At 37.4% G+C, this 22,843-nt stretch overlaps 1 protein-coding gene across 1 annotated transcript in view; it reads right to left on the reverse strand.

Moving 5' to 3' along the window:
- The window catches only part of DPH6 (diphthamine biosynthesis 6), a 190,102-nt gene that overhangs the window by 17,514 nt on the left and 149,745 nt on the right, over window positions 1–22,843 (reverse strand). Inside the window, exon 6 of the mRNA XM_027553480.1 lies at window positions 21,374–21,435. Within this exon, the coding sequence (XP_027409281.1) occupies window positions 21,374–21,435 (62 nt within the window). The remainder of the gene's footprint in view (window positions 1–21,373; window positions 21,436–22,843) is intronic.

Below are 22,843 nucleotides of genomic sequence, written 5' to 3' on the forward strand. Positions count from 1 at the left end.
TTTGCCAAGAAAGGTCCATCTAGTCAAGGCTATGGTTTTTCTAGTAGTCATGTATGGATGTGAGAGTTGGACTATAAAGAAAGCTGAGCACTGAAGAATTGATGCTTTTCAACTGTGGTGTTGAAGACTCTTGAGAGTCCCTTGGACTGGAAGGAGATCTAACCAGTCCATCCTAAAGGAAATCAGTCCTGAGTGTTCATTGGAAGGACTGATGTTGAAGCTGAGACTCCAATACTTTGTCCACCTGATGAGAAGAACTGACTCATTTGAAAAGACCCTGATGCTGGGAAAGATTGAAGGTAGGAGGAGAAGGGGATGACAGAGGATGAGATGGTTGGATGCCATCACCGACTCAATGGACATGGGTTTGGGTAAACTCTGGGAGTTGGTGATGGACAGGGAGGCCTGGCGTACTGCAGTCCATGTGGTCGCAAAGAGTCGCACATGACTAAGTGACTGATCTGAATTATTGTTTTAAATAAAACATAGTTCTTGATTTTTCCTCAAAATCTTCTCTCCCTGCTCAATTTCTATAATAGTTCAATCAAGCTTGAAATACCTGAGTGGAACTTAACTTCTTTTCCTTCTGCCACACAGCCTACATTTAAAATATTTTTTTTTTTTTTCAAGCAACAGGAATTCTACTTTATTGCTGGTGGAAACATAAAATGGTATAGCTACTTTGAAAGACAGCATGTTAACTTTTTACAAAGCTAAACATGCCCTTACCATATACAATCCAGAAATCACACTCTTAGTTATTTACCAAAATGAGTTGAAAAATTATGTTCATACAAAAATGTGCAAGTGATTTTTTTATATATATATTTTTAAATTTAATTTTATTTTTAAACTTTACAATATTGTATTGGTTTTGCCATATATCAAAATGAATCCACCACAGGTATACATGTGTTCCCCATCCTGAACCCTCCTCCCTCCCCATACCATCCCTCTGGGTCATCCCAGTGCACCAGCCCCAAGCATCCAGTATCGTGCATCGAACCTGGACTGGTGACTCGTTTCATATGTGATATTATACATATTTCAATGCCATTCTCCCAAATCATCCCACCCTCTCCCTCTCCCACAGAGTCCAAAAGACTGTTCTATACATCAGTGTCTCTTTTGCTGTCTTGCATACAGGGTTATTGTTACCATCTTTCTAAATTCCATATATATGTGTTAGTACACTGTATTGGTGTTTTTCTTTCTGGCTTACTTCACTCTGTATAATAGGCTCCAGTTTCATCCACCTCATTAGAACTGATTCAAATGTATTCTTTTTAATGGCTGAGTAATACTCCATTGTGTATATGTACTACCACTTTCTTATTCATTCATCTGCTGATGGACATCTAGGTTGCTTCCATGTCCTGGCTATTATAAACAGTGCTGCGATGAACACTGGGGTACACGTGTCTCTTTCAATTCTGGTTTCCTCAGTGTGTATGCCCAGCAGTAGGATTGCTGGATCATAAGGCAGTTCTATTTCCAGTTTTTTAAGGAATCTCCACACTGTTCTCCATAGTGGCTGTACTAGTTTGCATTCCCACCAACAGTGTAAGAGGGTTCCCTTTTCTCCACACCCTCTCCAGCATTTATTGCTTGTAGACTTTTGGATCGCAGCCATTCTGACTGGCATGAAATGGTACCTCATAGTGGTTTTGATTTGCATTTCTCTGGTTATGAGTGATGTTGAGCATGTTTTCATGTGTTTGTTAGCCATCTGTATGTCTTCTTTGGAGAAATGTCTATTTAGTTCTTTGGCCCATTTTTTGATTGGGTCATTTATTTTTCTGGAATTGAGCTGTAGGAGTTGCTTGTATATTTTTGAGATTAGTTGTTTGTCAGTTGCTTCATTTGCTATTATTTTTTCCCATTATACCTACACTGAAACCAAGCACCACACAAGGGCCAACAAGTTCCAGGGTAAGACATACCAAGCAAATTCTCCAGCAACACAGGAACACAGCCCTGAGCTCCAAGATACAGGCTGCCCAAAGTCACCCCAAAACCATAGACATCTCATAACTCATTACTGGACACTTCATTGCACTCCAGAGAGAAGAAATCCAGCTCCACCCACCAGAACACAGACACAAGCTTCCCTAACCAAGAAACCTTGACAAGCCACCTGTACAAACCCACACACAGTGAGGAAACACCACAAACTCCATAAACTGCCAGAATACAGAAAGGACACCCCAAACTCAGCAATTTAAACAAGGTGAAGAGACAGAGGAATACCCAGCAGGTAAAGGACAGGATAAATGCCCACCAAACCAAACAAAAGAGGAAGAGATAGGGAATCTACCTGATAAAGAATTCCAAATAATGATAGTGAAATTGATCCAAAATCTTGAAATCAAAATGGAATCACAGATAAATAGCCTGGAGACAAGGATTGAGAAGATGCAAGAAAGGTTTAACAAGGACCTAGAAGAAATAAAAAAGAGTCAATATATAATGAATAATGCAATAAATGAGATCAAAAACACTCTGGAGGCAACAAATAGTAGAATAACAGAGGCAGAAGATAGGATTAGTGAATTAGAAGACAGAATGGTAGAAATAAATGAATCAGAGAGGAAAAAAGAAAAATGAATTAAAAGAAATGAAGACAATTTCAGAGACCTCCAGGACAATATTAAATGCTACAACTTCGAATCATAGGGGTCCCAGAAGAAGAAGACAAAAAGAAAGACCATGAGAGAATACTTGAGGAGATAATAGTTGAAAACTTCCCTAAAAGGGGGAAGGAAATAATCACTCCAGTCCAAGAAACCCAGAGAGTCCCAAACAGGATAAACCCAAGGCGAAACACCCCAAGACACATATTAATCAAATTAACAAAGATCAAACACAAAGAACAAATATTAAAAGCAGCAAGGGAAAAACAACAAATAACACACAAGGGAATTCCCATACGGATAACAGCTGATCTTTCAATAGAAACTCTTCAAGCTAGGAGGGAATGGCAAGACATACTTAAAGTGATGAAAAAAACCTACAGCCCCAGATTATTGTACCCAGCAAGGATCTCATTCAAATATGAAGGAGAAATTAAAAGCTTTACAGACAAGCAAAAGCTGAGAGAATTCAGCATCACCAAACCAACTCTCCAACAAATACTAAAGGATCTTCTCTAGACAGGAAACACAAAAAGGGTGTATAAATTCGAACCCAAAACAATAAAGTAAATGGCAACGGGATCATACTTATCAATAATTACCTTAAACGTATATGGGTTGAATGCCCCAACCAAAAGACAAAGACAGGCTGAATGGATAAAATATTTCTTGAATTTATTTACTGAATCAACAAATATTCACTCAGGACTTACTAAATCCTATTCTATACATAAGGCATGTGGCAACGAATGAGACAAAGTAAACACTCCCTTCGTTTCTAACACCCTTCCTGATCATTTTGGTCTTGAACTATTACAGTAATCTCTTGTCTCCCTGCTTTATTTTCACCCCTCTCATCTACGGTACATGTTATCAACACACTAACTTTCCTTAACAATATAAGAGATGGCATTCATCCTCTCAAAAACTTATGGTGTTGACCACTGCCTAGTCAATAAAAATCAAGCTCTATAAACTGAGAGTCAAAAGACTTCAGCCATTTGATCCCACCCTTCACAAGAATACCAAGACATAAAGCTAATACAATAGGAAAATTAAAGATTCAAAAGAATCTTGACTGGCTGAAAAAAAACCTGAAGACTAAATCTTAAAAACTGAAATAAAAAGTAATAAACAGTAATAAACATAACATGCAGCTTCCTTCTGGTCTACTTACAGAAATCACTATTATTGCCTGTGGAGTTGTCCTGTGCTGCCTTGTCACATATTTCTGTATTGCATCACTATGAATTTCAGCGTTTGTCATGAGACTATAAGTTTCTAAATTTCTTAAACCCTCTGAAGCCCATAGTTCTCTCCCAGTAGTGTGTGTAGCACATGGTACTCAAAGACCAAATGACTCTCTTCTCCATGGTCCAGCTATCCTGCATACTTCCAGAGAAGAGTCTAACTGGCCTTGTACTCACAGAAAGTAAGCCACCACCAAACAGAATTATCAGGTAAAAGGGAGGAGAGAGTTACTGATTGCTTTTGATATGCCCTTAGAAATAGGACACAATAGGATCAACATTTTCTGTTTTTGGAACTCTAAAACTAAATAAAATTTACACATGGTAGTCAATACTTTTCTCATCTAACCCACTGAATCAAGAATGTTACTATTTTTACCAATTTGGGGAATATTATACAGAAGATTCAAATCAGATGACTATTTTATAAACTTAATATACCTGCTATTTTGTCTGACATTAGTCAAGTAGTCTCATCCTTCATATAAATGCAAAAAAATAAAGCTAATAAAATCAATAAAATAAAACAAAATTTCAAAAGGATCTTGACCAGATGAAAAGAAATATGTTGCTGTTTTCTAACCAGAAGCAATAAGATCAGTTTTTACTTGTGTCACAATATAATTTTCATTGTATAAAAACATGCTCTTTGCTTCATATACATCTAAATTATGCTATGTTCTCTTTTGGATAAAATTTTTAGGGAAGGTGAACATTAATTTTTCAACTGACTATTGTTAAGATAAACTTTCTAAAACACATTTTGAACAGATGTGGCTGACTTGGGTCATTTCATGGCTTATAAGAATGCCTTGGAGTCTGAGCATTTAAAAAGTGAATTCCTAGGGTAAATGTAAAGGAAATTACTTATATGATTCTATTTTTTTCTGGTACATTTATTCACATAAACATTCATATTCATAATAACGCCATTTGAACTCTACTGAGTATTGAACTGAAAAGGTCATGGGGCATCATGATTTCCCTGTTTAATTTTTTATCCCTTTAAAAGATTGTAATGATCATACTAGTGAGAATTTCTTATTAAATCAAAATATTTCTTCTTTTAAACCTGTCTCATTTGCTGTTAGTAATCTTAAAACTGGAAAAAATACAAGAATGGCCAAATGAAACTGCACTTCCTTCATCCCTCCTACCACTTAGATAAAACCATGATGTTTATAGAACACATCATAATTTCTTATATAAATGATGTATTTAACATATAAAATAATTTGACCCTGCATATATTCATTCATAGCAGTTATTAAAGAAGTATTTATTGAATGTCTACTGTAGGTTTGGCATTGTTTTAAGTGCTGGGAGTAACAATAGGAACAGACATAAATTTTGCATAAAACAGCTTACTGTCTGCAGGTACAGGGAGAAAGTCAAACAAGCAGTTACAATAAAGGGTAGGGGTGGGTTTGGTGAACGCATGAAATGCAGTGGGACTACAAAGCATGGGATCTAACTGGAAGGACCTCAAAAGGCTTCTCAAAGAATCTAAAGGATAAGTTAACCAGGAAAGTCTGGAGGGAGACATGGAAAGAGAAAGAGGGAGGGGGAGGGGAAAGGGGATGGGAAGGGAGAGAGGGAAAAGGCAGGAGAGATGAAAACTGCTCCAAAAGGAACAGCATGTGTTAAGTCCCAGAGTACATGACGGGTACTAAAAACTGAAGTAAGTTTGGCATTTGTAGTTAAGTTGTTAAGTTGTGTCTGATTCTTCATGACTCCATGGACTGTAGCACACATGGCTCCTCCGTCCTCCACAGTCTCTTGGAGTTTGCTCAAGCTTATGTCCATTGAGTCAGTGATGCTATCTAACCATCTCATTCTCTGCAACTGCCTTCTCCCTTTGCCTTCAATCCTTCCCAGCATCAGAGTCTTTTTCAGTGAGTGACCTTCCAATGCATATTCAGGGCTGATTTCCTTTAGGATTGCCTGGTTTGATCTCCTTTCAGTCCAAGGGGTTCTCAAGAGTCTTCTTCAGAACCACCATTCAAAAGCTTCAGTGCTCAGCCTTCTTTATGGTTCAATTCTCACATCTGTACATGACTACTGGAAAAATCATAGCTTTGACTATATGTACCTTTGTTGTCAAAGTGCTATCTCTGCTGTTTAACATTCTGTTTAGGTTTGTCACAGGTTTCCTTCCAAGAATCTTTTTGATTTTTGCATAGCTGAAGCATAACTAGATGAGTAATAGTGGAGAGATGAGGCTAAAAACCTAGAAAGAGGACAGATGTTATGGAGCTTTATAAGCCATACTGAGTTATTATCCTCAGGTCAATGAGAACCCATGGGGATGTTCTAAACAGAGAATTGACCGGATCTCATTTGTCTTTTAGAAACATCATTCTGGCTGCACGTGGAGAATGGGCTGGAGGGCAGTAAGTCACGAAGCAGAAAGAACTGAGAGGTCGCTGGAGGAATCTTGGCAGGAGGAAATAACCTGAAACAGGGAAGGAGCACTGAGGATGGAGAGGAGAGGGCAGATAGGTTGAGAGAGTTTTTAGCAGGTTTAAATAAGTGAATGGAGAAGTGAGGAAAGTTTTTTTTTTAATTAAGAAAAATTTGCAGCTTTCTGCATTGGGAAACTGGATGGATGGTGGTTCTGTTTACTGGTATTTCAGTACGAACAGCAATGGGCTGGGACACTGTTTAATGACCTTTTTTTCCAAATTTTATGTATCATGTCATACAACTGATGCCTCAAATCTTTGTGATTATTTTCCTGAGGCTTCTACGTTACTGTGTTTTCTAAGCTACTGCTAGGCTTTTCCAACTCCTTTCCTTCCCGCTGCTCCAAAATTATAAATATCCTTCATGATTCTATGCTTTATTCTTCTTTATCCATTTATTCCTCCTGATAGCTTATGCAGTCCATGGGTTCGGCTAATCACCTTTAGGTTATTCTGTTACTGCAAAGTGTTGAACTGACGAACTGATGATTCATCGGTACCGATGAACACTATCACTACTAACTAAAGAAAATGTGCTTTATGCGTTGAAGTTAAGAAAATGATAAAATTATTTTATTTAATCTTCAAAATGACTTTTAAGAATAAAAAACAGCATAGGCTCTGAAATCAGATAGATTTAAAGCATAAATTCCAGTTCTGAAACTTCCCAGCTCTGCGACTTTGGAAAAGTAACTCACCTTCTAAGTGATCCCTCATTTTTAAAATATAAAAATTAATAGTAGCAACCTCATAGGCTTGTTACATAATTAAATAACATAATGCATAAAAATACTTAGGTCAGAGCTGTAATACACAGCTTAACTATAAGAGTAGGTAAAGCACATATTGTAGTGAGGCACAGTGAAAGCAGGATTGTGTAATATACTGGTCAAAAGCAGTAGCTCTGGAGGCAAATCATTCTCGGTTCACATCATCCTTCATTCAAATTATAGCTCTGTCACTTTGTTGCTATGCAGTCTAAGGTCATGCAAACTCTCAAAGCCTCAGTTTACTGATCTGTACAATGGAGAAGACAACAGTACCTACCTCACAGGAGTGCTGTTTTCAGTAACAAAACCATGTGAAAAAAAGGTCTAATATATTACACAGCACACAGTAGATACTTGATGAAATGGTTACTAATTTTATTTCTTTTTCCTTTTCCAGAGACAAAAACTAAACTGATTTGCAAAGGATATGTAGCTTAGAACTAAACAAACTCATAATTTAAAGTTGTGTCCTAACTCATAAATAATAAACCTTAGTTTTTAGCCTGAACACCTCAATTGTGTGCCAACCTTGTAGTTTTAAAAACACATGCTTCTGGTTTATAATTTAAAACTCTGTATATTTAAGACCAATCTTACCATGTTCCTTTTCAATCCTGTTCTCTGCAAACATGTGTGCTTCTTATTTCCCCAATTATTTGTGTGTGGATTAATCTTTGATTCTTCCTTTTCCAGCTTCTAGCCATTTGATGCTGATTTCTTTTTCATTCTTCCATCAGAATCTTTGTTTGTTCTGTGTCTCTGTCCCTACTGTCAGAGGTTTCATGCTTTAAGTCCTCAGACCTGTTTCAATAAGAGCATCTTAGACTCTTTCTGATTTCCAATTTCTTCTCTCCCAGTCCAGGAATACTGCTACCACACTAAATTTCCTGAGATATGTTTTAATAATAAATATCCCTGTTGATGAACCTTCCATATCTTATTTCTCACCCCAAATCTCTTGGTCCATCTCTCAAGGCCCTTAATGACTGGGTCTAAATTCCCATCTCACCTGTTTCATATTAATCTACCAACATGAGCTGTTAGTTTCATTTAAATAAAACTCCTTATTGTCCTTGCATGTGTTCTTGCCAAGCAGTCTACAGATTGATTCACTTTGTCGCCACCATCAATACAAAAAAGGTCTTAATGATCCAGAAAACCATGATAGTCAAGTGGGCCTTAGGAAGCATTACTACAAACAAAGCTAGTGGAGGTGATGGAATTCCAGTTGATCTATTTCAAATCCTAAAAGATGATGCTGTCAAAGTGCTGCACTCAATATACCAGAAAATCTGGAAAACTCAGCAGTGGCCACTGACTGGAAAAGGTCAGTTGTCATCCCAATTACAAAGAAGGGCGATGCCAAAGAATGTTCAAACTACAGCACAACTGCACTCATTTCACATGGTAACAAGTTAATGCTCAAAATTATCCAAGCCAGGCTTCCACAGTACATGAACTGAGAACTTCCAGATGTACAAGCTGGATTTTGAAAAGGCAGAGGAACCAGAGATGAAATTGCCAACATCCATTGGATCATAGAAAAAGCAAGAGAATTCCATAGAAATATCTATTTTTGCTTCATTGACTATGCCAAAGTCTTTGACTGTGTGGTTCACAACAAACTGGAAAATAGTACTCCAATCTCTTTAAAAATTCTCCAGGATGTCTGACTCTAGGTGAGTAATCACACTATCATGGTTTGTGATCTTTCATGGTTTTCATCCTGGCTAAAGAGCCTCTTGGTGAAAACGAAAGAGAAGAGTGAAAACGCTGGCTTAAAACTCAACATTCAAAAAACTAAGATCATGGCATCCAGTTCCATCACTTCATGGCAACTAGATGGGGAAACAATGGAAACAGTGGCAGACTTTATTTTCTTGGGCTCCAAAATCACTGCAGATGGTGACTGCAGCCATGAAATTAAAAGACATTTGCTTCCTGAAAGAAAAGCGATGACAAACCTAGACAGTGTATTAAAAAGAGACATCACTTTGCCCACAAAAGTCCATATAGTCAAAATTATGGTTTTTCAAGTCATCATTTATGGATGTAAGAGTTGGATGATAAAGAAGGCTGAGTGCCAAAGAACTGATGCTTTTGAATTGTGTTAGAGAAGACTCTTGAGAGTCCCATGGACTGCAAGGAGATCAAACCAGTCAATCCTCAAGGAAATCAACCCTTCCAATATTCACTGGAAGGACTGATGCTGAAGCTGAAGCTCCAATACTTTGGTGCCATCTGATGCAAAAAGCTGACTCAGTGGTAAAGACCCTGATGCTGGGAAAGATTGAGGGCAGGAGAAGGGGGCAACAGAGGATGAAATATTTGGATGGCATCATTGGCTCAATGAACATGAGTTTGAGAAAGCTCCATGAGATACTGAAGGACAGGGAGACCTGGTGTGCTGCAGTTCATGGGGTACAAAGAGTTCGAGATGACTGGGAGACTGAACAACAAAGTATAAGTTTCATCCATCCTTTAGACCAATTTAAGTTCTAAGACTCCCATGACACTGCTTTCAACTATTCCAGGTCAGGTGGTCATCTTCCATTTTTAGCTTCCAATTGCATTTATAGTAAATACCAACTGGGCTTTATCTGATCAAAATTATTAGGATCTCTCCTCATAAGACTCTAAATTTAATGCAAAAATACCTTTTTTTACTTATTTTACAGTACACACTCAATGAAATGTGAGGAACATGTTCATGATAATATATTGGAACAGCCACTAACTATGGAGGACCTTCATTTCTTCTCTTTAACTGCAAATATTAATGGGCTCTACTGCTGAGTCAAATTCCTTAAAGTACACCTTTCAGAATTTTCCTCCCTTCCTTTAAAACCTTCAGTTGCTCATTGCTTAGATAATTAAATCCTCAATTCAGTATTCAAAATTTCTCACAATATGGCTTCTAAATTTTTTCTCAGTTTCCTCTCCAAGTACTTAAGATATATTCCAAATAAGCCAGCCAGTCAAAAGTTCTATCCCCATTCTTAAAGTCCAGTATGGCTGTCAATTTACCTCTCAATTTATTCAGAATTCTCTCAACAACATACAATGTTTTCTTTGAAATTCTTTGGTACATATTATATACTATCTTAGAGTACATTTTTTAATTTAACAACTTTCATTATATTTTTAGTTGGAGGATAATTGCTTTAAAATATTGTGTTAGTTTCTGCCATACATCAACATGAATCAGTCATAGGTATACATATGTTCTCTCCCTCTTATACCTAGACTATGCCTCACTGACTCAATGAACATGAGTTTGAGCAAACTCTAGGCGACAGTAAGGACAGGTAAGCCTGGAATGCTGTAGTTCATGGGGTCACAAAGAGTTGGACATGACTTAGTGACTGAACAACATTTTAATACTTCTTGTAAATTATAAGAGTCACTGAATATCTCAGCCATAAAGTTCCACATATCCTTCCAACTCTGTTATATTCAAAATTTAAAAAATTCCTCTCAAGGATATTCTACCTTCCTCTTAACATTCAAGGTCAGTTATAGGTTTTCCTTTCCATAAGTTCAGCAGTGTAGGGAATAAGGCTTAAAGTTCCATCTCTCACCCACAACATCAAATCACTTTAGTGAAATTCTTTGTCTTTTGCATTGTTAAGTGATAGGTAGCTTGGACTGTAAATTGTTCTTTTGTCAAACTCATAAGGAAGACAAGTTAACTCATATAAAAGAGAACTTGGAATAGAGCTTTAAGCTTGAGGTTAGCATTACAAGTACCCTGCTTTAGCTCTTGTAGCAGCCAGCTAAGCAGTATACTCCTTAGTCAATACATATCTGCTTACCTTTGACTCAAGACTAGAAGTCAGATTTCCCAATTCTATGTGAATAGAATAGCTCTGGAAAAAGCAACCAGATCTACATAGTCACCATTTTTATATAATATGATTTCATCTTCCATTTAGCAAACAACTTTTACTTGGAAGATCTTAATAAATCTCATGATTAAAGAGTAACCACTGCTGGTAAAGACAGTGAATTGAATCCATGCACCTACTCCCACCCTCTTCTAAAACTTCCATGGAAGGTATTTCATAAAAAGGCATAAATTCAAAAAAGATGGGGAAAATCAGAGAGCAAGCAACAGAATCAAGAGCATTGGAACCTAAGCCAACAGGGAAGCATGAAAAGGACTGACCCAATTTATACAGGAAATTAACTCTTTACTCTAAAGCAATAAAGTAAAGGATTGATGGCACCAGTTACTTCTGAAAGTAAAGGGAAAATGTGAAAAGGACACCAAAATAAGAGGGATAGATTGGCAGTCTTTTTAACAAGCAGTCAGATTCCCTAGAGAAGGCAATGGCACCCCACTCCAGTACTCTTGCCTGGAAAATCCCATGGACAGAGGAGCCTGGTAGGCTGCGCTCCATGGGGTTGCTGAGGGTGGGACATGACTGAGCGACTTCACTTTCACTTTTGACTTTCATGCATTGGAGAAGAAAATGGCAATCCACTCCAGTGTTCTTGCCTGGAGAATCCCAGGGACGGGGGAGCCTGGTGGGCTGCCGTCTATGGGGTCGCACAGAGTCGGACATGACTGAAGTGACTTAGCAGCAGCAGCAGCAGATTCCTAGATCCTTTCCCTATAGGCTGACAACCACCTCTACTTGACCCTGTCAGAACACTGAAGGTTTATCCTCTGCAAAGGGAAAACAAATGAACTAACCTGGGAGAAACAAGACACAGCTGAGGACAGAGGTACTATAAAAAAAACAGAGGGATTCAGTTAATGTATGCACACAAGATTCTAAGACCTCTAGCCATTTTCCTTGTCAACTCCAACAACAACAACAGCAAAAACCTGCAGCACATCTTCATGTTAAGAGGAGGCTGGAGGATCATTTGGAATATAACCAGCTCATATTAAATGACCCATATATACTCCCTTCCAGTGTGAAACTCAAGGTCACACAGCTCCATCCACACACTTAGTGCTTGCAATAAAACTTTTAGGTCTCCACTCTTAAACATGAGTAGAACACCAAAGATTAGCAGAATCATCTATAAGATGAAAGATAGAGATCAAAATAAACAAAGGAAAAGACTGACTATGAAGGAGAGAAGAAAAATTATTTAAGGATAAAGCATTACAGATTAAAAAAAAAACATTCAGAGAACAAAAATGTGCTTTTAGAAATTAAAAATAAGATATGAAAAAATTTAACTAAAAGTTTAACTGTAAAATTGTGAAATTCTTACAGAAAGAGTAAAGTGATGTAGGTGAAAATTAAGAGAAAAGTTAGAAGTTCAAGGAACATCTAAATAATAAGAATCCAAAGAAGCAAAATTGGGACTGGTTCAAAATTGGCAAAGGAGTACGTTGAGGGTGTATATTGTCACCCTGCTTATTTAACTTATATGCAGAATACATCATGTGAAATGCTGGGCTAGATGAAGCACAAGCTGGAATCAAGACTGTGAGGAGTCAACAGGTTATATCAATAACCTCAGATATACAGATGATACTACCCTCTTTGCAGACTGTGAAGAAGAACTAAAGAGCCTCTTGATGAAGGCAAAAGAGGAGAGGGAAAAAGCTGGCTTAAAATTCAACATTCAGAAAACTAAGATCATGACATCCGATCCCATTACTTCATGGCAACTAGGTGGGGAAACAATGGAAACAGTGGCAGACTTTATTTTCTTGAGTTCCAAAATCACTGCAGATGGTGACCGCAGCCATGAAATTAAAAGATGTTTACTCCTTGGAAGAAAAGTGATGACAAAGCTACTGCTACTGCTAAGTCACTTGTCGTGTCCGACTCTGTGCGACCCCATAGAAGGCAGCCCAGCAGGCTCCCCCGGTCCCTGGGAATCTCCAGGCAAAAACACTGGAGTGGGTTGCCATTTCCTTCTCCAATGCATGAAAGTGAAAAGTCAAAGTGAAGTCGCTCAGTTGTATCCAACTCTTAGCGACCCCATGGACTGCAGCCCACCAGGCTTTTCCATCCATGGGATTTTCAAGGCAAGAGTACTGGAGTGGGGTGCCATCGCCTTCTCCGGATGACAAAGCTAGACAGTATTAAAAAGCAGAGACATTACTTTGTCCACAGAGGTCTGTATAGTCAAAGCTATGGTTTTTCCAGTAGTCATGTACAGATGTGAGAGTTGGACCATGAAGAAGGCTGAGTGCCAAAGAATTGATGCTTTTGAACTGTGGTGTTGGAGAAGACTGTTGAGAGTCCCTTGAACTGCAAGGAGATCAAACCAGTTAATCCTAAAGGAAATCAACCCTGAATATTCATTGGAAGGACTGATGCTGAAGCTCCAATACTTTGGCCACCTGATGTGAAGAGTTGACTCATTGGGAAAGAGCCTGATGCTGGGAAAAATAGAAGACAGGAGGAGAACGGGACAATTGAGGGCTAGATAGTTGGATGGCATCACGGGTTCAATGGACATGACTTTGAGCAAACTCCAGGAGATGGTGAAGGACAGGGAAGCCTGGGCATGCTGCAGTCCATACGGTCGTAAAGAGTTGGACATGACTGAGTGACTGAACCACAAAAAGAAATAAAAAGAAAGAGTAGGTAAACACCAGTGAAATAATTCAAGAAAACTGCCCAGAACTGAAATTTTCAAGCTGAAAACTCTACCTGTCTCAGCACAATGGATAAAAACATTCATGCCTAAGACATAGCACATAAGACTTTATAATTTTGGGGGCAAAAGAAGTATCTTACATACTCTTACACAGAGGAGATGGAGAGAGAAATAAATAAGGTTGCATAGAAATAGTCAGGAGTCAGAATAACTTTGGGCTTCTCAACAGCATATCAAGCTGCAAGGAAATGAAGCAATATTATCAAGATCTGGAAGGGAAAATATTCCTAAAACAGAATTTATGACTTACTAAAGAACCAATCAAATGAAAGGAAAGAATGAAGACATTTACAGATATGCATACACTCTCAAAGAGTCCTGTGGACTCTTCCTTAAAAAGAATGTGTGCTTCACAAAAATGAGATGGAAACAAAGATAAAAGAAAGACACTGGATCCAGGAAACAAGGGATCTAACAAAGAAGAAAGGTAAAGGGGTCTCTTGGATTATGAGAAGATGATGGATGACAGCCTTGTAATAGGCATAGAATGAAACTGACCCAGATTATGTACATCAGGTCTAAGGCCCTGGAAAAGACTTCAGGGAGAGGAAACTGAAAAACTATTTAGTATGTCTGAACATCTGGCTAAGAGACTAAGAAACTGTCAATGAGTAAAGCACTGAATTAGTGATTAGTACATAGAATATGGAATAAATGAATAAAGCAAGACAATTATAATTCACATGAAAACATATGAGGATCAAGAAGCAACAGTTAAGAACCTTGTATTGACCAGCTGATTGGTTCAGGATTGAGAAAGGAGTATGGCAGGGCTGTCTGCTGTCACCCTGTTTGTTTAATCTATACACTGAGCACATTATGAGAAATGCTGGACTAGATAAGTTACAAACTGGAATCAAGAGAGGTAGGAGAAACATTAACAACCTCAATAACACTCTAATGGCAGAGAGTGAAGAGGGACTAAAGAACCTCTTGATGAAGGTGAAGGAGGAGAGTGAAAAAGCTGGCTTAAAACTAAATATTAAAAAAACCAAGATCATGGCATCCAGCCCCAGCACTTGATGGCAAATAGAAGGGTAAAGGTGGAAGCAGTGATAGATTTCCTCTTCTTGGGCTCTAAAATCATTGTGCATGGTGACTGTAGCCATGAAAACAGAAGACAATTGGTTCTTGGCAGGAAAGCTATGACAAACACAGACAGTGTGTTGAAGAGCAGAGACATTACTCTGCTGACAATGGTCCGTATAGTCAAGGCTTTGGTCTCTCCAGTGGTCATGTATGGTTGTAAGAACTAGACTGTAAAGAAGACAGAACACCAAAGAATTGATGCCTTCAAACTGTGGTGCTGGAGAAGACTTCTGAGAGTCCCTTGGACAGGAAGATCAAAGCAGTCAATCTTAAAAGAAATCAACCCTGAATACTCATTGGAAGGACTGATTCTAAAGCTGAAGTTCCAGTATTTTGGTCACCTGACGCAAACAGTCAACTCACTGGAAAAATCTCTGATGCTGGGAAAAACTGAGGGCAGAAGGAGAACAGGGTATCAGAGGATGAGATGGCTGGATGGCATCACCAATGCAATGGACATGAACCTGGGCAAACTCCCGGAGATGGTGAGGGACAGGGAGGCCTGGCGTGTTGCAGTCCATGGGGTCACAAAGAATTGGACATGACTGGGAGACTGAACAACAACACAGGAAAGGTTTACTAGCAGAGTTTACTACCTAATGAGGCTGTGTTTTGAGTTTTTATAGTTATTGTAATTTAAACACTGACTATTCATACAACCAGAATTGCAGTATTATGTGGGAAGATGGAATGAGGAAAAGGGTACACATATTTGGTGGAGACAAAGGGAGTAAAGATAGCTAAATCTGCATAATCTAGAGTGAGAAATCAATAAATAGTGCTAAATCTGAGGGAAATCATTAAGTAATACAAAGACATAGAGGTAAAAATCAACCATAAGACATGAAAGTGAGATGATGAAGTAAGTAAGAGGCAAGAAAGACTCAGAGGGTTGTTTACATAGCAAAGAATGAAGAATCATTTCAAAGACTGAGTTCAACAAACATTGTAAAATATCACAAATATAGGAATACTCTTCAAAAACATTTAAAGAGCAGTCCAAAGCTTTTAAAATTTGATGTAATTTTATATTAAAATTCATCTCCTTTTCTGAACAATGAGAAAATAATCCTGGGGGGAAGAAGCACAAAAGATAAAATAATTTTTTAATCCATTGTTTATGTATCATATAATAATTTTAGGAACTTGCAGAAACTTAAGGAGCAATGGCTGAAATGATTCCATAGTTAATTTAGAGTAATAAATGTATAAGCCTTGAAGTTTTATTTTTTGATCCAGAAATTATAATTCCTAGGAATTTATCTAAAGAAAATAATAATCAGAAATATACATGAAGATTTACTAGGAAAGATAATAATCAGAATAGTGTTTATAATAATTTAAAAAGAAATAACTTTTTAATAACTTATTAGGTTGTTGAAAAAGTAATGGTGGTTTCAGACCATGAATTTTAAATCATTATAACTAGACTCAAACACATCTTTATTAATTAAAATAGAAATGAGTACAATCAACACATTTTTGGTAATGAGGTATAAGTTTGTTTATTCCTGTAGCATAAAAAGCCATGTTTTGGGATTTGATAAACTCTTGGAAAGCATTTTCTGCCTCCTGCTGGTTGTGGGAGCATTTTCCCTGCAAAAAGTGGTGGAGATGCTTAAAGAAGTGGTAGCTGGTTGGTGAGAGGTCAGGTGAATATGGTGGATGAGGCAAAACTTCTTAGCCCAATTTGTTCAACTTTTGAAGCACTGGTTGTGTGACATGTGGTCAGGCGTTGTTGTGGAGAAGAACTGGGCCCATTCGGGTGACCAATGCTAGCTGCAGGCATTGCTGTTTTCGGTGCATCTCACTGGATCTGTTGAGCATACTTCTCTAATGGTTTTGCCAGGAATAAGAAAGCTGTAGTGGATCAGATGGGCAGCAGATCACCAAACAGTGACCATGACCTTGTTTTGGCACAAGTTTGGCTTTGGGAAGTGCTTTGGAGCTTCTTCTTGGTCCAAGCACTGAGGTGGTCATTGTCACTTGTTGTATAAAATCTACTCTTTGTCGCACGTCACAATCCAATTGGGAAATGGTTCATTGTTGTTGCATGGTATAAGAGAAGAAAGATGACTCTTCAAAACAACAATTTTTTGATTTGTTTTCAGGTCATGAGGCACCCACTTCCTGAGCTTTTTCACTTTTCCAGTTTGCTTCAAATACCAAATGACCTTAGAATGGTTGATGCTGAGTTCTTCAACAATTTATCCTGTAGTTGTAAGAGGATCAGCTTTGATGACTCCTTTCAATTGGTAGTTGTCAACTTCTGATGGCCAGCCACTATGCTCCTCATCTTCGAGGTTCTCATCTCCTTTGCAAAACTTTTTGAACCACCATTACTCTGTATGTTCATTAGCAATTCCTGGGCCAAATGCATTGATATTGAGAGTTGCCTCCCTGCTTTATGATTCATTTTGAACGTGAATAAAAAAATCGCTTGTATTTGCTTTTTGTCTAACATCAAATTTATAGTCTAAAGTAAATATAAAATAAACATCAAGTAATAAGTCATTAGCAAAAGAACATAAAGTAAGATGTGCATGAAAATGATGTATAATATAATCACAGTTTCCAATCAAATGCAAAAGTTCAACAATGTAAAACCACAATTACTTTTGTACCAACCATAGAGACAAATATTCCCAACAAGAATATATTCACATGTAGAATATGAATATGATGGAATCTACACAGCCATTAATTAATGTATTTTCAAATAGATTTAGTTCTGTGGGAAAGTAAACACATCATAATGAGAAAAAAAGGAGACAAACTATATGTATAGTTGAACCAAACTGTGCAAATACAATACGTACAAATATTTAATGATATGAACTTGAGTGTACAACAAAAGCTCAGGAAATAAAAATCAGGGAATACACCAACACATTAGCAACATGCATCATGGGGCAGAAGAACTATGCTTTTTTTTGCTACCTTATACTTTACCATATTGCAAATTTGCAGTAACAGTCAGGTATTCTTATGTCTTATTAAAAATATTTATTTTATTTATTTGTTTCCTTGGCAGTGCCGGGTCTTGGTTGCAGCACACAGAACTTTGATCTTTGGTATGGCATGCAGGAACTTAAGTTGCAGCATTTAATTACCTGGCCAGGGACTGAACCTAGGCCCCCTGCATTGGGTGTGCAGTCTTAGCCACTGAACCCCAGAGAAGTCCCTTATGTTGTTATTTTAAATTTTTCCATTTATTTATTAACGAGAAAAGGGATGGGGGGATAGGCAACATAGCGGTAGAGAATTAAGAGCTACAAACTATCATATAAAGTAAGCTATGGGATATATTATAAAGTATAATAAATATAGTCAATATTATTTAGAATAACTGTAAATGGAGTATAACTTTTAAAAATGTGAATCACTATATTGTACATCTGTAACATAATACTGCAGATGGTGACTGCAGCCATGAAATTAAAAGATGCTTGCTCCTTGGAAGAAAAGTTATGACCAACCTAGATAGCATATCGAAAAGCAGAGACATTACTTTGCCAACAAAGGTCTGTCTAGTCAAGGCTATGATTTTTCCAGTGGTCATGTATGGATGTGAGAGTTGGACTATGAAGAAAGCTGAGCACCGAAGAATTGATGCTTTTGAACTGTGGTGTTGGAGAAGACTCTTGAGAGTCCCTTGGACTGCAAGGAGATCCAACCAGTCCATTCTGAAGGAGATCAGCCCTGGGATTTCTTTGGAGGGAATGATGCTAAAGCTGAAACTCCAGTACTTTGGCCACCTCATGCGAAGAGTTGACTCATTGGAAAAGACTCTGATGCTGGGAGGGATTGGGGGCGGGAGGAGAAGGGGACGACAGAGGATAAGATGGCTGGATGGCATTACTGACTCGATGGACGTGAGTCTGAGTGAACTCTGGGAGTTGGTGATGGACAGGGAGGCCTGGAGTGCTGCGATTCATGGGGTCACAAAGAGTTGGACACGACTGAGTGACTGAACTGACTGAACTGAACTGAACATATAATACTGCACGTCAACTGTACTTCAATAAATAAAAAATAAAAATTCCTATTTATCTCTATTCCTTATCCCCTTTTCCTTATCACAGACATATATTTAAAAGTATTCCATGTGTATCTTTTGTCTATGTCCTTGCAAATGTATTATGATTTTGTGTCCCTGTATTTTTAATTTATTTCAATGGTGCTTTTATTCATTCAGCACTTTGCTACCATTTGTACATTGACAGTAAAATATGAAGGGATTTGAAACTTGAGGAGCAGAGAGGGAATAAAATGGTCATTATGGAGAATGGGTAGATAATTTTTTTGTGAAATGTAAGACTGACAGGTCTTGTGAGGAACTTGCTAAAGTAGAATAAAGTAATTTCTGTGTTTAAACATATTATGGTAACACACAGGTTAATTCACAGTCAACATAATGGTAATCCTAAAGCTTTACTTGCCTTTCTAAAAATAATCTACAGATGCTTGAAACCTGACCTCACAACTTCAAGTTTTAGAAGCATCTTTTGCCAAAACTCCAGTCTCCTATCTCTGAAGTTCCCTTTCTTTCACCCTCATAAGTTTAATTACATTATTTACACTGCTTTTGTAGAAGCAAAATTTAGCCCAATGGTAGTGAATAGATGTGAACATAGATATGCTGGGCATAGAACAAATTACTGTGAAAAGAGTCCTATCAGAGGGGCATGGAAAGCAGCCATGTCCATCATAAACGATATCAAAGTATCTAGAAATCAAAATAATTTGTCACAATTATATAATCATTTCAATCTTTTGCTATTTTCCTAGCTCATTTTCAAATCTTTTCCTAGCTCATTTCCAAATCTTTTACTATTTATGTCACTCATTGGAAAAGACCCTGATGCTGGGAAAGATTGAAGGCGGGAGGAGAAGAGGATGACAGAGGATGAGATGGTTGGATGGCATCACCGACTCAATGGACATGGGTTTGGGTAAACTCCGGGAGTTGTTGATGGACAGGGAGGCCTGGCATGCTGCAGTCCATGGGATCACAAAGAGTCAGACACGACTGAGTGACTGAACTGAACTGAACTGATTTTCCTAGCACATGTTAGATGCTTAATAATACTTAATAAGGGGCTTCACTGGTGGGCTTCCATGGTAGCTCAGCTGGGTAAAGAATCTACCTGTAATGCAGGAGAGCCTGGTTCAATTACTGGGTCAGGAAGATCCCCTGGAGAAGGGATAGGCTACCCACCCTAGTATTCTTGGGCTTTCCTGGTGGCTCAGACAGTCAAGAATTTGCCTGCAATGCGGGAGACCTGGGTTTGATCCCTGGGTGGGAAGATTCCCTGAAGGAGGGTATGGAAACCCATTCCAGTATTCTTGCCTGGAAAATTCCATGGACAGAGGAGCCTGGTGGGCTACAGTCCATGGGGTTGCAAAGAGTCATACACAACTGAGTGACTAAGTACAAGCATAACGCTTAGTAAAACAAGAAATGAACATTTTAGGGATTTCTAAGCATTTGGTACATATTGATAAGCCATAAAATAATCAAATATCTGAAAGAAAAATGTGAAACACATACAGTTACTGACAGGTGTAACTGCTAACAGTTCATATTACAGCACTGGCATTAACAGTGTCCAGAGACAATTTGATGAAGAACATGGGAGGGAAAAATGGTAACTTAATAGAGGAGTTTCCTTCTTTCACAGAAGTAGGGTGATTTTCTTTTTCATTTTTTGTAACTGTAAAATTTCAAAAATCCAAGTTACACTATTCTCGTTAATTCAGAATTGCCATACTAATCCTAACATTTGATCCCTAATTCTAATAAAATATAATACAGTTAATAGAGTAAAAATAACAAGATCTTTCTTTAATATTTAAAACACATTTAGACTTTGACAATGATAAACAGTTGTAACCTGAAGCCTCGGGATAATTTGTTTACTACTCGGCAAGTTAATTTCCTAATTGGTAAAAGAAAAGAGGTTAGATTAGATAATCTATAAAGGAAATTTTCTCTTGCATTTCGGATGGAAATGCACCTTATCATGGAGACCATCAGGGACTGTACTTTGAAAGTGAAAGTGTTAGTTGTTCAGTCGTGTCCAACTCTTTTCAGGCTGCAATTGACTGCAGCCTGCCAGGCTCCTCTGTCCATGGAATTTTCCAGGCAAGACTAATGGAGTGGGCTGCCATTCCCTTCTCCAGGGGATCTTTCTAGCCCAGGGATTAAATCCAGGTCTCTTGCATTGCAGGCAGATTCTTCACTGTCTGAGTTATCAGGGAAAATAAAAGTAAACTTTTTGACAAACAATTTCCTTTTTAATATAGCTTACTTAATTATTCTTTTAGTGAGCGCAACAGAGTAGTCATAACTTTTGTAATTAATTTTAAACACTTTCATACCCATCTGAGGTTTAATTTTATTACAAAGCTGTATCATCAATGTATCTCAGAATTTCTAAAAATTGATTGTATAATCAGCATATCATGGCATTGTTTATTTTCCTCCTTTAGATGCCTGTATTTTGAGAAATACTCTAAATTCTTACCTCTAAGAGATAGGGCTCCATTTGATCCAAGGTTTTTCCAAGATGCTTATCTGGATCTAAACCTGCCAAGACAGGTCAAATATTTATTTTACATAACTATTAAACTGGAGGTTTAAAAACACATTTCCATTCCCTTGGTTCCTCTTTGCCTAGAAAACTAGTGTATATATATTTTAAAGTGCTCTGATTCTAAAGCAAAATTTACTTTGCTAGTATTTATTTTTCTATTCCCCTTGGGTAACTGCTTTTCTTGCTCCTGAAAAGTAAGTTTCATTCCAGTTCATTTTTAAATTGCTCTTCATCAACTACCAGATGCATTGTTTCAATCCCTTTTTCATTTTTGAGGAACTGTAATTAGGGTAGGAAAAAAACTATCATTTAGAAGATATGAAATTGAAATCCAAGGCATTTTAATTATTATAATTTGTTTTTACTCATGGAGACAACAGTGAGAATTTTTCTGACACACCTATTTTGTATAAATTTCAAACTTATTTGGAGAATAAAAGTAGAAAACAAGAGAGTGGTAGGCTGTAAGCCTATATAATTAATTCACTTAATAACACATGAACAGAAATATTACCAAATTAAATGACAGCGTATTTTAATGACCACTTGTGTGACAGTGTTTTCTAAGAAAAAAAGAAACTCTGAAAAATCATTACAGTACCAGTAGCATGTGCATAATCTCTGATGAAAGTGTTCCAACTGATAACAGCAGAGTTTATGTGAGTGATGGGGTATAGGTAGACTACTGTGGACAACAGGAACTCGTCCCACATTCCAAAATTCATCTTCCAGGGGGAAAAATCACATGCCACAATTCAGCTATGAAATGAATGAACTCACTTTAGATATTTACATCCATAGTATTTGCAGTAGCTTAAGCTTATTTAAATATGCTATTTTTACATTTTTATTGGTTTAAACCATTTAGCTTATTGAGTATACGAACTGAGTAACAATTTTCTGCTTCTAGTTGGATGCCTGTTTTGGTAACATGATATTTGTTATAATCACATACAGAATAATAAAAGGGAAGTCAGATAAAGATTGAGGATTCTCATATAGTAAAGCCAAAGCAAACAACTCAAACTAGTAGCACTAGGTAGATTAAGTCAACTCCCTTCATGGCACCCTTATCGTGGTGTATTCACTAAAAGCAAAATTTCAGTTGGCTGGGTAAACACATTGATGAAGTAATCACTGACTTATTCTAGTCTCTATTCATGTAGAACACTTTTCAAAGTTTAAAATGAATAAGTAAATGAAATATTTTGAAACAAACACTTATGTAATCATCACTCAGATTTAATAAACATAAATATCTTGCCATATTTCCTCCACAACTTCAAGAAATAAACATCACCAACATAATAGAATTTCACAGTATATCTACCCCTAATTAATCTATTTTCCCTAGTCTTTCAACATGAATAACCACTCTTATCAAGTATTTCCCAACTAAGC

Source organism: Bos indicus x Bos taurus, chromosome 10 (genome assembly GCF_003369695.1).
Source record: "Bos indicus x Bos taurus breed Angus x Brahman F1 hybrid chromosome 10, Bos_hybrid_MaternalHap_v2.0, whole genome shotgun sequence".
Classification (NCBI taxonomy): Eukaryota; Metazoa; Chordata; class Mammalia; order Artiodactyla; family Bovidae; genus Bos; species Bos indicus x Bos taurus.